This window comes from Pyrus communis, chromosome 15, assembly GCF_041283825.1.
Source record: "Pyrus communis isolate YQ-2024b chromosome 15, ASM4128382v1, whole genome shotgun sequence".
Lineage (NCBI taxonomy): Eukaryota > Viridiplantae > Streptophyta > Magnoliopsida > Rosales > Rosaceae > Pyrus > Pyrus communis.
Window position 1 is genome coordinate 22173647 of NC_142579.1, and position 14866 is coordinate 22188512.

At 32.3% G+C, this 14866-nt stretch overlaps 1 protein-coding gene across 1 annotated transcript; it reads right to left on the bottom strand.

The window, feature by feature from the left end:
- Positions 1-9909: 9909 nt before the first annotated feature.
- On the bottom strand, positions 9910-12315 carry LOC148690697 (peroxidase 50-like). The gene is made up of 4 exons (XM_088685276.1): positions 12031-12315; positions 11710-11910; positions 11320-11485; positions 9910-10586 (listed from the first exon to the last, which is right to left on the bottom strand). The coding sequence occupies exons 1-4, from the start codon at positions 12256-12258 to the stop codon at positions 10192-10194; spliced, it is 990 nt and encodes a 329-aa protein (XP_088541402.1). The 5' UTR covers positions 12259-12315; the 3' UTR covers positions 9910-10191.
- Between the last annotated feature and the right edge of the window lie 2551 nt (positions 12316-14866).

The window sequence follows — 14866 nt, forward strand, 5'->3', positions numbered from 1 at the left end:
ATTCACAAGTTGAAATTTCTCAAGAAAATGATCTGACAATAAGTTAATTATTATAAGATCTGACAATAAGTTAATTAATATAGAATCTTTTTTTTTTTTTTTTTTTTTTGCTTCTTTCTTAATTTGTTATTTGGTAGTAGCTAGCTGATAAATTAGTTAATGATCATGTTTTACTTATTTTTACTAGTAGGTGAGAGCTTAAATTTTAATTAATGTGAGGTTTGTGTCATATTTGGAATAATTTTGAACCATGCATTTGTGCATATTCTTCTGTGGTCTGCAGTAACCTAACATATGAATCTGCCCATTCTTTTTTGCAAATCTTTATTTAAAGGGAGAGATTTTTTAGTGTGACCAGTACACGGGGTGATATACTATGTGTCATTGTACAAATTGTGGGATATGTGTGCTAACATGTTAATAACTTAAAAAATAAAATTTTTCACCACTCCTATTAAAACATGTGGTGTACCACTTGTATTCCCGTCACAACTAAAATTTTCTCATTTAAAGGGTAATATTAAGGAGACTACATTTGTAAACTAAATGACATGAAAGCATGATGATTGAATTATTACTTAAGTGTTGATTAACGTGCTTAATTCTTATTGGTAACGCATTTTTTAATTTACAAATTTAATCTACAAATTTAATCTCCCTAACATTACCCTTATTTAAATTTCCTTTTACTCGTTGTGGTTTTAACTTTCTTGCTAGTTTAAATTTTACAGAAACTTTGAAATGAATGTACCCATTGCCCAAGAAATCCCTACGCAAAGTAGTTAATGGGTGATTCAAGAAACTTTTTATTATTATTATTGGAAATGTTCCTATTATGAACTATCTAAACATTATTTCTGCCAAAAAAATTATAAAATATAATATCGTTTAGTCGTTACTGTATAAAAACATATAATCATAATCAATATAAAAGTATTAAAAATCTATCTAATAGCTACATTAATTAACTAAACAACTCTAATTTTAATTTATTTTTTATAGAGATAATTTTACACAATATTTTATAATACGAATGGTTCTAATCATAAACACAAACTTCTATGAATTGGCCACGAACTATTTTTAGAGGAGTTCCTCCACAATTTTGTGAAGTATCTCTCTTTTGTGCTTTTGGAAATGGAAAAGTTAATCAGGAGTACAATACAGACAGCATGTTATATTTGTGTGTTGGACGTTCAACAATCAGGCAAACTACGTAATGTACGACAATAAATATAGTTTTTATATTAAATTTGATTGTTTGTGGCTTCTCATCTTTCAAAGCTATGTTTTATTAGGTTCCTTGTAATTATAATCTTAGTATTAAGCATCTATCCTACCAATGTATTCTATTTAATGGACTCCATATGTATGTTTAGGAGACTTGATTAATGAAAAATAGTGTATTTCCCTTGTGCATTTGAAGTGAGTGATATCTCCTTCCCCAATCAAGCGTTTGGCTTTGTCGTGCGAGTCAATCCATGATTAGCGACGTCAAGTGAGCTCCGTTGCCCCTGGTTGAGCGATTCCTAGGTTATCTCCCTTGGTCCTTCAATTCTTTGATGCATCAAGTGCTGATGCAATCTATGACAGTAAATATAGTTCTCATATTAAATTTAATTGTTTGTGGCTTCTCATCTTTCAAAGATATGTTTTATTAGATTTCTAGTAACTATAATCTTAGTATTAAGTATCGATCATACCAATGTATTGTTATCTTTTTATTGAAAGGACTACATATGTATGTTTAGGAGACTTGATTAATGAAAAATAGTTTATTTGTCTTGTGCATTAATTTGAAGTGAATGATTTCTCTTTCTCTAATCAAGCGTTTGGCTTGGTCATGCGAGTGAATCCACGATTAGTGATGTTGAGCAAGCTCCGTCACCTATGGTTGAGTGAATCCCAGATCATCTATCTCTCTTCTTTTCAAAACCCTTGATTCTTTCCCGCATCAAGTGGCATCAAAGTAAGTTTTTCGTCTATGTTACAAGTTCATGGGTAATGTTTCTATCCGTTTGACTATCAATGGTTGAAGAAATTAATTTCTATTATTGAAATTTTCCACCAATTTACAATGAATATGCTGATGACGATGAAGTCAATGATCGTTTTGTGAATGAAGTTGATGAGGATGTTAGCGAGGTACGCAAGTTATACTCCTTAAGTTTGTATAGTTTCTTTGAAGATGATATTGTTATTCACGCGAACAATGAGATTCTTGAAGGTAGTTTCTTGAATGATAAGCACCAGGTAAAGATTGTGGATGTAAGGGAAACTTTACAATTTATAAGCGAGGTGGTAAATTCAAACTTAAATGCGCAACTTCTTTATTGGGCAAAAACTCCTTACTCTGATATTCATGATTATATATGGGATAAATTTCTTTATCATGATGATTTAGTTAGAAGAAAGTATTTGAAGAAGATAAGCCTTGCTCACCATTTCAGTCATGTTTCATTTCGAGCTTATCCATTTGAAGAAAGAATATGGATCAAGACTTCAAACACTCTTAAATTTCTTGTGCTATTGTACCTTTTGTGGAAAAGTTTGAAAGGCTCTCCAAAAGATCGAGGAAAACCAAAGTCAACTAAAACTCGAGGACAAGTTTTTTCGAGAGAAGAGGAGTATGATGCAATGTATAACAATAAATATAATTCTTATATTAAATTTTGATTGTTTGTAGCTTCTCATCTTTAAAAGTTGTGTTTTATTAGGTTCCTAGTAACTCTAGTCTTAGTATTAAGTATCTATCCTCCCAATGTATTGTAATCTCTCTATTTAAAGGACTCTATATGTATGTTTAGGAGACTTGATTAATAAAAAAATAGTTTATTTGCCATTGCATTTGAAGTGAGTGATTTCTTCTTTTCTAATCAAGCATTTGGCTTGATCGTGCCAGTGAATCCACTATTAGCGATGTCAAGAAGGTTCCTTTGCCCCTGGTTGAGTAAATCACAAGTCATCTATTCCTCGTCTCTTCAAGACCCTTGGTTCTTCCCTACATCAAACACAATGTTGTTAGCTGTTTATCGAAACTGAAGATAAGTTGACAAGGGGTTAGCATAGTTAGTATTTTTCTCAAGGTTTTGCTTAGAGCGGGGTTTTTGGGGTTGAGCATTTTGAGTTGTTTGTTGGGTTGAAGAGGCTATCTATGTTGCAAAACGTCTTTTTTTTTTTTTTTTTTTTTTTTTTATATATATATATATATATTTTTGGTAAAAAAAACCTCATATTTATAGGGGTGAATTTGTGATGGCCAAGTTTGTTGAGTTGCAAAATTCTGATGCTATTCCAATTTCTTGGCATATTTTTTTTATTATACTCAAAATTATTCTTGGCCGAAAACTCCATCGCTACCAAGTCTTGCCATCTTGATTATGACTCTGAACCTAGATTGATTCAACTTTCATCCGTAAACCAACTTGATCAATGGCGAAGTTAGGATTTTAGGTGAGGAGGGGCCTCACATAAATGTTAAAAAAATAAAAATAAATAGACAGTATTTATGAGAGAGTATAATACATAGTTGTACATTGTTGGAGTTGTGAGCTAATTAAATTTTTTTAGACTCTAAATGTTTTTTTCTATGTTGAAGTTAACCTTCCAATATTAAATCAATATAGAGAGTATTTAATAAAAAATTAAAGAGGATTAAAAGAAATTACACTTCTAATATCAAGTCAATGAATAATGCTAGAGATACTATATTTTGAAGATAGAATGATGTATCAGCTGATGATTGGATTTCTTCTTTAATGATATAAACTAGTAGTCCTACCATTAATTGATATATAATCATGTGGTCTCAAAGTGTGGTTAGTAGATGTTGTCTCTAGTATCACCCCAAGTCAATATAGAATAGATTGAGATTTTCGAACAAAAAATGAGAAGAAAGGATTTGAGAATTTAGAGAACAAAATATATGAAATTTTTAAAAATTTAGTAAAATGTTAAAAAGAATAGAGAGATTTACAAACCTTAATATTGTTGTGACCTGGGAATTGGAAGGACAAAATATATGAAATTTCAAGAAGGGGAGGAGGAAAAAACTCAAAGTTTATTATTCTTCAGCTGGCAATGTAAAAGAATATTTTTTGATAAAACTAAACTAGACTTTAGGTTTTAATTTGAGAATGGTTATTAGCACTCTAAAAATCTCATTCTACACTCCTCCTAAGTGTATTTTTCTTTCTAATTATAGACAGCTAGGAGTGGCAAATGAAATTTTTAGAGTGCCAATGGCAATTCCCTTTAATTTAAGAGTTATTAATTTTTTTATAAAACAAGGTGTTAAATTTAATTTGAACAATACTTGGCTACTCAAAGATGAGTAGGAACTCCTACTCAAAATTTTTCAAAATTGTCCGTTGTCAATTTATAGAACTTCATGTTTATAATCAGAATCGTTCATATTATAAATCACCCTATAAAGATCACCTCTGCAAAAAATCGATTAAAACTAAGGTCGTTTAGTCATCAAACTGCTTAAAAACAAATGAACGGAATTAGGAAAAACATTACGAACCGTCTATGTATTTGCTACAATAGATTGACTAAACGACCTTAGTTTTAATTTATTTTTTGCATAGATGATCTTTACAGTGTGATTCATAGTATGAACGATTATGATCATAAGCACAAAACTCTGTAATTAAAACACTTAGAATTTTGAGTAGAAGTTCCTACTCATCTTTAAGTAGCCAAGTATTGTTCATTTAGTTTTAGTATAAGCATTGTTGGGATTGAAAATAAAAAGAGACCTCTTATTTTAACTATTGTGAATACAATTTAAGGATTTTTTTTTTCTTTTGGTAAAATAAAAGAAGTATAATACTATGTTTATATATACATACATACATATATATATACATACATACATATATATATACATATATATATATATAGAAAGGGTGAAAGAGTGAGGGTAGGCCTAGGCCTATGGTGGCACTATAGTGCCTCCAATCAAGATCTTTAATATTTCTCTCATCCAACAACTTAGAGTATATGGGTCGAGTGTGTGCAAAATTTGGTCCAAACAACATGAAAAAGAAAAAGTCTCTCACTTGTACAATACATGAAACATAATTTTTTGCAAAATTGCAATAAAGAATAACTAGCAAAATATCTTTAGGGCGCCGTAGCGCCCATGATTAAAAAACCGTCTCGCACACACATGTGAGTGCCTGTGAAGAGGCTAGTTTTCATTATTCGGTGCAATTCTAGTATATTACCTATTGGAAGGTGCTATCCATACACTCATTTTTACCTCTTGCACACCCCTGTCAACTTACAGTCGTCGAATTGAATGAATTGAATAGGATAATGAACATAAATTAATAGGACAAGGATTGTCTGCCCTCTCACTTCTGGTGCCCTTCCGTGCCCTCATTTTTTGTGTGGTCATGGTTAAGCCACATCAATATTTTATATTTTTTTATAGAGATAATAAGACAAAAATGAATATTAATATAAAATGTTGACGTGGTTAACCGTGACTACACAAACAGGAGGGCACGAGAAGGCACCGGAAGTGGGAGGGCAGACAATCCTTGTCCAAATTAATAAGGGTGTGTGGGAGAAAAAAAAATGTGTGAATAACACTACCCTACCTATTCCTTGAGGGTTTAGTGTTTAGCATTTCTTTAGGTTTACATAAATTCTTGAAAATTGTGCTAAGTTTCCATTGTTTTCTTTTTCAACGCATGCAATTTAACTCCTCGACACGTATCTCTGTTGTTTTTATTGACTTTATCTTTCTTAGAAAAGCTTGCCATCAAAGTTCCCAGGGTATTAATTGTTGTGTTATACGTTTTGCATTGCTCTTGCTTTTCCAAACTAGGTACCCTGACCTAGATTAATTGGATCTGTGATCCCTGACCTTATAAACAGCTCCTTCATAGGGCTCCACGTTTGTCAAAAATGTTGGCCTACAACTATAAATCCCCTCCCCTTCTTGGTGACAAAATTGACTCATCATTACACAGATAAGGCGAAAACGTAGTCAAGCTTTCGGTCTCGAATCTCGACCATGAATCGGAGATCGATCACATCTCAGGATCGTGTTGGATGAAAAATGATTTGTGATCATTTTAGAAGGTGACTTTGATGTTTGTTTTAGACTTTTCCTTCACTAGTAGCCAAATCCCTGAACCTACTCTCACTAATATAGTACAAAAGTAACCAAATTAGGATCAATTTTTTAAAGATTGGCAAACAAAGATTGATTTGAATTTTGAACACAGTTTTGTCACTCTAGCTAATTACCCCAGATTAAGTTGAGATTAGTAAACAATAATACATGATAATGATAGAGTAAGCATTGTGAAAAATCAAATCTCCTCTAGATGGCTAAGAGTTGGGGGTTTAAAGAAAGACATAGTCAAAGACCGTATGTGCAAATTATATTATAACCAAAATTTGGATATTATTGTAGCCTTCATATTGATTTTTAATTTGTTATGAACAAGTTGGTTCTAATAGGAGTTGTGGGACCATGATTTTCTAGGACCGGAGTAAGACAGATTGAAGCACACTTTACCTCAAAAGTCTGGTCATAGACTCAACAACCTCCATAACTGAACTGACTAAATGGATCAATGATGCCAGAATCAATGGGCGAAGTCCGTCGACTTCGCTGAGATAGACAATTCTTGTTCTGCAAGATTCAAGAACCTAATCCTGCAAGAAATCATTAGGTTCCTACAAGAAATCAAATAATTATAGGCTGAAATATTTGCCTCTAAAAACCACCAATAGGGGCAAATACATAGAAAAATCGTCCCTAATAACAAGGAGTGGCAAAAAGTAGATTCGCCCCTAAAAAGGTCGTTGCTATTGTTATTAGATGCAAAAAATGTCAAATATCCACCCTTATTGTTTTTGTTGCCACATTGGCAAGTTTTGTGAATACACATAATTACAGGCAGAAACATCCGTCCCTAATACTTTTGAATTAAATAAAAAAATAAATCGAGCAAATAAATACATCCGCTCCTAATACTTTCTATAAAAAATCCACATTATAATAAATGCATTAATCCCCCCAAACGTCAATTATTGGTTTTGAATCATTCAAAATATTCAAACCCAACATGGTTCATCTTTATCTTTCCAGATCTCAGAACAATTGGTTTTTTTTAATTTTTTTTTTTTAAATTTACAAAAAAAAAACATTTTCTTCCTTCAATCTTCTCCTTTCTTTTAGTCTTAAGCTTTGTAGACTAGATCTTTGAGTCCATCTTCTTATGTTGGAGGCTTGGAGCAGCACATGAGTCTATATAAAAACAAAAAAAGAAAACGTAATGAACAACAAAGCCAAGTTACAAAGTACATTAATTTGTATGAACACATAGGAAAAATCAAACCTGAATTTCAATCAATTAAACATATAAGAAAATCGATAAACAAAGATTAACACAAGGCAATTACCTCTAATATTGAAAGTTCTTGAGAATCTCTTTCTCACTATCAATCAAATGATATTTCTATTCCAATCTATTCATAAATTTCTCTTCCACTCTAAGTTATTCAAAATCCCGTGAAGTGTACCTGCAAAACAATTCAAGATAGAAAAAGAACTTCGATCAAACCAAATAAAATGAGTTTTACCTTCTCTGTGACAAACCTTTCTTTCGGTCCTCCCGGAGTAGCAAGGGAGTATTAGACAACAAAAGATTACTAAGAACGAAAGAAAGAGAGGATGGATTGGGATCTGCACAAGAGAAAGAGAAGGGAAGAATAATGAAGGAAAAATGGAAAACTGATGTTTTGTGCGGCATTTGAAGAAGGGAAAAGAGAAAAATGAGGGGAAGTGGGTTTGAATTGGAATTAGGGTTTAGCTAATTGATGTTTTTTCCTAGTAAATAATAATATCCTTTATTTTTATTTTTTGTAAACATTAATTTGAAATTAAACATATTCGCCTTAAATAGAAAAAAAAAAAAGTTTAAATAAATAAGTATAAACATCCGCCCCTAATGAAAGAAATAATTAAATTTAAATAATTATTAGTTGAATTATGGGCTAATTTGTTCGCCTCTAATAGCTAAATAAAGTAAAGGTAGTTTTTTCTGTCCCTAAAAGTTATAAAATTAATAGAGGCGAATTATTGTTTGACCCTGTTAAATTAACAAAGACAATTGCATGTTTTCATCCCTAATGAAAACTATTAGAGGCAAATTTTTATTTTCATATCTAATATAATGCTCCTAATACTTACTTTTCCTGTAGTATAGTCTTGGAGTCTTATAGTATAAGGATTAGCATGCACCGGAAAAATATCTACTTTCTAGACATCCTCATGGATTCTTCTGATTTAGTACATATTCTACTATCCCAAAAGGTCATCTCCTAGACTGCAGGTATAAATACACCCTTATAGAGTTCATATTTGGTATCGTAAACTCTGCTCACTTATTTTCTTGCCCACTACTTGAGTCTTAATATTTACTAACTTGACCATTGGAGAATCTTTAACCGGTATTCCCTCCGGGGGTCCTAGGCTTATTCATGATTGTGTGTTCTTTTACAGGTAAACAAATTCAATCATCTCTGTCATTCATTGTGGTGTGCGAATTTGATTTTAACAAGGGCTTTTTATTTGGACCCATCAACACTCCATATTTTAGGGAAACCCCAAACTAATTATTTCGGTAATTAATCTATCGAATTTATTATGTTGTGGTTGAATTTTTTTTACTGACAACTTTGTCCTTTTAGAGAAATAAGGAAAACCATTATAAAAATCTTGATTAAACGCATTATTGATCAAATTGTACATTTCAAAATTTGAAAGCTTGCAATTGCTGCCACAAAAACTTGAACCTTAGGAAACTTGTTGGTCTGTTGTTGAGGTAGAATAAAACGTCTCTTAAACCAAACAAAACAAAAATCCCGACAATCATCAACACATTAACAGTTAGGGCTAGTCAATTGAAACCTTATCAATAGGTAAGCAACCCTATGTACATAACATCCACGATAGGTATCAAAACTTATATACCGCATTATCTATAGATTTGATATCAAACCCATCCACATTACCTACACATTCGGTACCAAACTCATCCACATTGTCTACTCATTCGGTTTCAAACTCTTCCACATTACTTGCGTACCAAACCTATTCACATTATATAAGACTGAAATATAATAATTTTAAAGCTAAAAATCATTGTGTCCCACATAAATACTATTAAATTAAAAAAATTATGGTTGACAAAATAAAAAAAAATTATAGAGGGTAAAATAGGCTTGAAAAAATAATGACAAATGAGAACTCTAGCACTTAATTGATAGTCAAAGGATGTGTAGGTTTGTTCCTATAATATTCTGATATCAACTTTCTATGATTATAATAACTGTACAAGACTAATATCATTATTCAAAATTAAGTAGTGCTATACTTGTCAAAATAATACTAATATTATTGACATCTAATCATTGATATAGAATTATTTCATTTATTTGTATTTGGTTCTACATTGAACATGTTTTGTTCTAAATAACGATTAAATTTATGGTCATGTAATTTGCTACATCATTTGGTAGCTAAAGTCTGAATGAATTTTGATGGGTTTAGTTATAGTGAGAAAAAAGGTTTTTGAAATATTCAGGAGGAATTTTCCAGGTCACCTAAAATTTGGATATTAGGTTTGGTTCCGATTGAGTGATTTATACACCCTCTACTAATGATGAAATAATGCTAAAAGAAAAAAAAGTAATATGAAAGAAGAAGAGATGATGATAAAGAATTCAATAAGCTTATCCAATCCAAACTTAGGGTGTGACTACAATACTACGGGACTATAAATATACCAAGACAATATTGATGATTATGATTATGATAAGGTATGATATAAGTTGCATTGAACAGAAACAAAAATTAAATATAAAAAGGAAAACGAATTGGGCCTGATGTTGTTTCACTTAACATATTGACACAATGTCATCCTGTCCATTATTTCATATACAGCCAACTTAACAATTTGGATTATTGAAGTTACAAGCCTCGCTGTAAGAGTTGAATCTCTCCTATTTCCAACTTCTTCTTTTTCCCTTCTTTCCCTCTCTCTTTTCCTTTTTTTTTTCTTTCCATTTTTTGTCCCAAAAAAGAAACAGATGAACTGAAGCTGAATTTGGTCCACATTTAGTTTAACCTGCTTCCTTTTATAACCCCCTTTTTTTTCCTCAATTTAAAATACCGCAATCAGGACGAATATTGCCATTATGGCCGGTCTTGATTCCGACCCGACCCAGCTTGGTCATAGCGTTAATAAAGGCCTGGTTAAAAGCCGTCTTATCTTTGGCCCATGTTCTTACCGTGGGCTGGGACCTGCTGTCCGTAAAAAGGACCTGGTCCGAGGTAAATAACCCCTTCCCTTCTATAAGATTCTCAAAGTATGCATTGTCAAACTCCCTGGGCGTGGTTGGGTCCATGTTGATGGCTATGTCGGGGTCCACATTTTTGGGACACATTTGTTGGAGCTGCGTTGCATACGTTTTGTTCAGCGTGGGGTCCACTGGATTACTGTAAATCCGATTTGAGAACTGGTTGCAATGAGCGAACCCTAGGGTGTGTGCCCCTGCAGATTAAACAGAGTTATTAGTGTAGTGCCTTTAATTAGTGCATGTCAAGGAATCATGATGCTGCATATTATAGCATATCAATGTGTAAATCATGCAATAATTAAAATTTGTAACTCGTGGAATATTCTCGTATTGATGTATAATGTAAATACAGCTATACACTTGATTTATGCAAGAATTTACATAATCGATTGTTTTCAACAATGTTTGATGGAGAATTAATTGATGAAGTACTCGTTCAAGAATCACAAAATATGATTCTCTAATATCAATGAGAAATGCTAAGGAGACTCTCAAAGTGTGGTTCTTTATGAATTTTCTGTCACATCACAGCTTAACATTAATTTTTTGTTAACATTATAAAACATTTTGCTATAAACATGACATAGAGTTCATGGAGAGTCTCACTTTTGAGAGAGTCTTCTTAGCATTTCTTAATATCATTTTAATACGCACTAACTATTTCAATTATCTATCTTTTGGGGTTGAAAACAATGTTTCTTGAAAGAATTTTTTTTTAAAGCACTTTTAATTATCTAAAAACTCGCAATCAAGCCTTAAATATTGCAAATATTGTGTATGTTTAGAAAAGGCTAATTAAGGACGGTAGTTTAAAAGCATGCGGGTGACTATTAGCTATCGAAGCAAGTAGATGACTATCGCTAGCATAGGTCTTGGGTTTTAATGTATGATGTGTCCCATTGACGAGAAAATAGCACATAGTCTTACCTGAAAGAGCAACCATGTCAGCCTGGGACAACCCATTGGAAGCAAACATGGAAGTGAGCTGGTTCAAATTGAATGTTGGCTTGGGCAGCTTCCCATCTACACTTGTAGAAGTTGAGGTTAGACCATCCAATCTTCCCAACTCAACCGAATATGAAGGTCCACCAACCTGCACTTAATTAACACAATTAATTGTAATTAACCTTACCCTAAAAAGATTGTAATAACTTCAAATGCGTCAACTCAATTATCACAACTACTCACAAATGCATGGCGCAACCGTAATAGAGTAATGCTCTTTATATTGTCAGACTTTGAATATGAACTATACGTTTCCGATATTAGAAAGCAGAAAATCTAATTCAAACAAAGTCCTAGTAATGAACAGATTACCAAACCAATAACATCTCTGGTGGCCAAGGCAAGAATATCAGCGCATGAAACTTTGTTTTTGCATTGAGGAACTGCATCAACGGCTGCTTTGGCTTTGATCACCGCATCAAACCCATCTCCGGCTAATGATAGATTATCAGGATGGTCCTTTTCTGCCTTGTTGTTTGCAGTGGAAGCAACTATAACGGAAGCATCACATCCCTACCATTTATTTCACAACACAACAAAAGAAAACTCAGATTTTGATCGAAATTTCGAAACCCATGTTGAAAACTTGTTAATCTCTCGACTTTAGGGTTTAGATAGCGTTTAAGTGATTGCCTGGACAAAGCAATCGTGGAAAAAGAGACGGAGTGTCGCCGGAACAGTGACGAATGTTTGCTGGAATTTAGTAGTGACAGCATTTTTTACAATTTTTTCTACGTCGGGGCAGATGTTGGCATAGTAATTTGTTTTGAGCTGCGCCGATGTGGAACAAAGAAGTAGACACAAACTGAGGCGAAGTGACCAAACTAGTAAAAGATTGAAGCGACCCATGCGACCAAACATTTGGATTTTTTCAGAACACAGATAGGAATAGAGAGAAGAAGAAGACTGAGATTTTGATTGCCAAGGGTGGAGGAATATATAAAATGAAGAGGGCGCATGAGTCATGACATATGCGCCAGTTGGATTGAAGAAAGCATTCATTTGAATGGGATCAGGATTCTCTCATAATTTAAGGATGAGGATTCTCATAATCAAAAGATGTGGATCGTTGGATAAAAATTTAACGGTTATAATTATTATAATTTTAAAGGGATCTCTTGTTTGTAGCCGTTGGATAAAAATCCAATAACCCACATCGTTTAGTTATGAAAATTCTCAACCTTAGATTAGGAGAGGATCCTGGTCAATTTGAATGTAGACTATGTCTAGTGTGTTCGAAAGAGACATTGATTTGACTATGTCAAAATTTTCAATTGCCGCCCTAATTTGTCTAGGTCTTACTGCTCTGCAACTTTACCGAAGTGTGGGTTTGTTTTAAAATAATAAGATATATTGATTTTTGTCTAAACACGTAGTAACCGTAATATAAAAATGATTAGAGAAAATATGAACACGTGGTCCAAATAAGGACAAAAAGTATTGACAAAAAAAAAAAAAAAAAAAAAAAAGAATAAAAACCAATAGGATCCTTTCCGGATTTGGTGAGGATTTTGGTATTCGTAAATCATGTCTATTTATCGTATATTATACGATTAGGTTTTTTTAGATACTGTTTGTATTTAATTTAAAATAAAAATATTTAAAATGATTTTTGATCGTATGATATACGATGAACGGATATGATTCATGGATTCTCGAAATCCTCATGAAGAGGATCCAGCGATGATCTAGATTCAGATAAAAAGTGGGTTTGGAGTGCTAAATTAGAACAACTAGATCTCAAAACTGCACGTTAAGGTTCATGTGGGCTAGATGTGTGGCTTGCTGTATCAGAAGGAGTAGAATCCTCTCCCTTTTTATTTCTATGTCATTTCCTTTCCGCCTCTTCTATTTTGTTTTTTTATCGTATTATCTCTATAAAAAATTAATATAAAATATTGACATAACTTAATCATAACCGTTCAAGTAGGAGAGAGGAAATGAGAGAGAACCTCTATACCACAATATTATATTGGCCCAGCCACTTGGCATAGATCCAGTGTTGAAATACATGAGGCATGACAGTAGTTCGTTATGTATAATTAAAGATTTTTTTTGTTTGTTTAGATTTATTAAATGCCAGGAGGATCCTTTCTTGATTTTTTTGTGAGGATTTTGAGAATTCTCAAATCGTGTTCGTTCATCGTATATCGTGCGGTCAGTTTTCGTCAAGTACTATTCATATTTAATTTAAAATAAAAATATTTAAAATGATTTTTGACCATACGATGTATAATGAACGGATATGATTTGAGGATCCTCAGGATGCTCACAAAGAGATCAGGAGAGGATCCTCATTCTATAAAATGAGCTTAATTTGACAGATTAGCAACTAAGTATTGTCTTTATGATTAAGAAGATGGACCATGCTAAAAATTTATACTTGGTTAATTGAGACTATTGAGGAAATGGACTGGGGACTTTAGATAAGTACTAACTAAATTGCTAACGGTCTTGCCAAACTTTTTCTAGGTAACTAATAAAACAAATGAAATTATGCATTATTTATCGACTGTAGACAGTGATAATGTCTATGCCTAGTGGGAAGGGTTTTATTGACTTTGTCATTAGTTTATATGTGAGGTGTTAAGAATGAATCTTATGTTGATAGGAAAAGGGATATGTGTATTCTTATAAGTAATTGAGTTATTTCCTATATTGCTAATTGATTTTATGGTAGAATCTTAACTTTCTTTATAGTTGATTATAATAATAAAATGTAAATGATATGTATTGGTGAATGGGTGGTGCTATTCACATACCCATTTTTATCTCCCACATAATCTTTATTAATTTTTGTTATTTGGTCTTCCTCAATTCATTTAATCCGACAATCATAAATTTAGAGGGATGTGTGGATAGCACCATCCTAAGTGAACATATACATATATATATATATATATATATATATATATATATATATATATATGAGATTGGATCAAGGGACAAACATTTTTACAAATATTTTTACAGTTCTTTGTAGCCTTTAGATTTGATAACATTCAAGGGTTCTAATTTATTCATTAAATGACATAGATGCTTATGTGAATTTTAAATAATATTAAAGATAAAGTTAAAAATAAAAAAAAATCTGAAAAATTAAAAAATGAAGATAAGTTAAAATATTTAATTAGACTTTGAAAACCTATAATATTCAGATCAAGATTTGGATTCACACTCTTGCACGTAGTCGTGAAAACAAGTAAATAAACTTTGAAAACCTTAGCTGTAATCGTGAAAACAAGAGAGGATCGAGAGGTCTACAACCTCCACTTTTGAAGCCTAATAAAAAAACAAAAACCATGAAACCTCTTATTTGCAGATGAGGTCTCCAATGCCTTGGATGAAATCTCTTCTTCATTTTATAAAAAATAAATCCTAACAATAACGAAAGAACATAATTTGTAAATAAAAAAAACATGATACCAGGTATATAGGACTGATACCCAGCGTAACCCTTTATTGTAGG

Bases quoted from the DNA above. Each gene is read 5' to 3' on its own strand.
- LOC148690697 (XM_088685276.1), bottom strand. From the start codon at position 12,258: ATGTTTGGTCGCATGGGTCGCTTCAATCTTTTACTAGTTTGGTCACTT. The intron at 11,911-12,030 runs GCAATCACTTAA...AATAAATGGTAG, and splicing joins TCCACGATTGCTTTGTCCAG to GGATGTGATGCTTCCGTTAT. The intron at 11,486-11,709 runs GTAATCTGTTCA...AATTAAGTGCAG, and splicing joins CCAGAGATGTTATTGGTTTG to GTTGGTGGACCTTCATATTC.